The sequence below is a fragment of the Malurus melanocephalus genome, unplaced genomic scaffold, assembly GCF_030028575.1.
Source record: "Malurus melanocephalus ecotype Western Australia unplaced genomic scaffold, MMel_1.1 scaffold_3775, whole genome shotgun sequence".
NCBI classification, from domain to species: Eukaryota; Metazoa; Chordata; class Aves; order Passeriformes; family Maluridae; genus Malurus; species Malurus melanocephalus.
Window position 1 is genome coordinate 2,967 of NW_026627007.1, and position 2,071 is coordinate 5,037.

The following is a 2,071-nucleotide window of genomic DNA, read 5'->3' on the forward strand; positions in this document are numbered from 1 at the left end:
CCACCTCCACGCCATACTCACCACCTCATCCTCCAGCTCGTGGCTGACCTGGTGGAGCTCCTTGGAGGCCAGCAGGATCCTCCTCCGCTCCTTGAGCGGCTCGATGAGCCGCACGATCCGGGTGCCCACCGCGCTCTGCCGCTCCTCCACGGCGTCGCGGCCGGCCGCTCTGTCCGGCAGCGCGGCCGCCTGCGCCTGCAGCTCGCCCACCTCCTTGTACCACTCCTCCACCTGCGTCTCCATGCTCTGCGGCCGACGGGGGCACCCAAAAAAAATAAAATTAAATAAAAAAATAAAAAATTAAAAAAGGGGGTGGACGTGTGGTGGGGTGGTCAAAAAAATTGGTGTCTGTCTGTAATTTGGTGTCCACCAGAACTTGGTGTCCGCCTCCACCCGACCGCCACCCCATCTCCAGCTCCAGCTCCATCTCCACCATCTCCGTCTCCATTTCCACCTCCATTATCTCCATCTCCACCCCATCTCCATCATCTCCACCTCCACCTCCATCTCCACCCCATCTCCATCATCTCCACCTCCACCTCCATCTCCACCTCCATCTACATCATCTCCACCTCCACCTCCATCTCCATCCCCATCTCTGTGTCCATCTCCATCTCCACCTCCATCTCCATCTCCACCACTCCACCTCCACCTCTCCATCTCCACCTCCATCTCCATCATCCCTTTTCCATCTCCACCAACTCCATCTCCATCTCCACCTCAACCTCCTTCTCCACCTCCACCTCCACCTCCACCTCATCTCCATCACCTCCACCTCCATCTCCATCTCCACCTCACCTCCATCATCTCCATCTCCATCTCATTTTCCATCTCCATCTCCACCATCTCCATCTCCATCTCCATCATCTCCACCTCCATCTCATTTTCCATCTCCGTCTCCACCATCTCCACCTCCACCTCCCTCTCCATCTCCATCTCCCTCTCCACCTCCACCTCCACCTCCACCTCCACCTCCACCTCCACCTCATCTCCACCATCTCCACAATCTCCATCTCCATCTCCATCTCCACCTCCACCTCACCTGCAGCCTGCAGAGCTGTCGGCTGATGCTCCTCAGATCTCCACCTCCACCGACCGTGTCCAGCTGCTCCTCCATCCTCCCCAGCCGCACCTCCATCTCCACCACCTCCATCTCCATCTCCATCTCCATCTCCATCATCTCCATCTCCATCATCTCCATCTCCATCTCCATTTCCATGTCCATCTCCTTCTCATTTTCCACCTCCATCTCCAACATCTATCTCCATCTCCACCATCTCTATCTCCACCATCTCCATCTCCACCTCCACCTCCACTTCCATCTCCATCTCCACCTCCACCTCCACCTCCACTTCCATCTCCACCACCTCCATCTCATCTCCACCATCTCTACCTCCACCACTCCCCCCCATCTCCATCTCTATCTCCACCCCATCTCCATCTCCACCTCCACCTCCACGTCCATGTCCACCTCTATCTCATTTTCAATCTCCATCTCCAACATCTATCTCCATCTACACCATCTCTATCTCCACCATCTCCACCTCCATCTCCACCTCCATCTCCACCTCCATCTCCACCTCCACCTCCATCTCCGTCTCGTCTCCATCTCCATCTCTACTACTCCACCTCCATCTCCACCTCCACTATCTCCATCTCCACCTCCTCCTCCATCTCATTCTCCACCTCCACCTCATCTCCATCATCTCCACCTCCACCTCCATCTCCATCATCTCCACCTCACCTGCAGCCTGCAGAGCTGTCGGCTGACGCTCCTCAGATCTCCACCTCCTCCCACCGTGTCCAGCTGCTCCTCCATCCTCCCCAGCCGCGCCTCCATCTCCACCATCTCCATCTCCATCTCCATCATCTCCATCTCCACCATCTCCACCTCCACCTCTACCTCTCCATCTCCACCTCCACCTCCATCTCCATTTCCATCTCTACCACCTCCACCACCTCCACCATCTCTACCTCCACTACTCCACCTCCATCTCCATCTCCATCTCCATCTCCATCTCCATCTCCATCTCCATCTCCATCTCCATCTCCATCTCCACCTCCACCTCCA

The 2,071-nt window shown here is 56.4% G+C and overlaps 1 protein-coding gene across 1 annotated transcript in view; it reads right to left on the minus strand.

Moving 5' to 3' along the window:
• Positions 1 to 1,258, minus strand: part of LOC130588210 (spectrin beta chain, non-erythrocytic 4-like) — a gene marked incomplete at its 3' end in the record, with an annotated part of 4,185 nt that extends 2,927 nt beyond the window's left edge. The window contains exons 1-2 of the mRNA XM_057389161.1: positions 1,043 to 1,258; positions 22 to 246 (exon numbers count right to left, since the gene is read on the minus strand). Coding sequence (XP_057245144.1) covers positions 22 to 246; positions 1,043 to 1,258 — 441 coding nt within the window. The remainder of the gene's footprint in view (positions 1 to 21; positions 247 to 1,042) is intronic.
• Between the last annotated feature and the right edge of the window lie 813 nt (positions 1,259 to 2,071).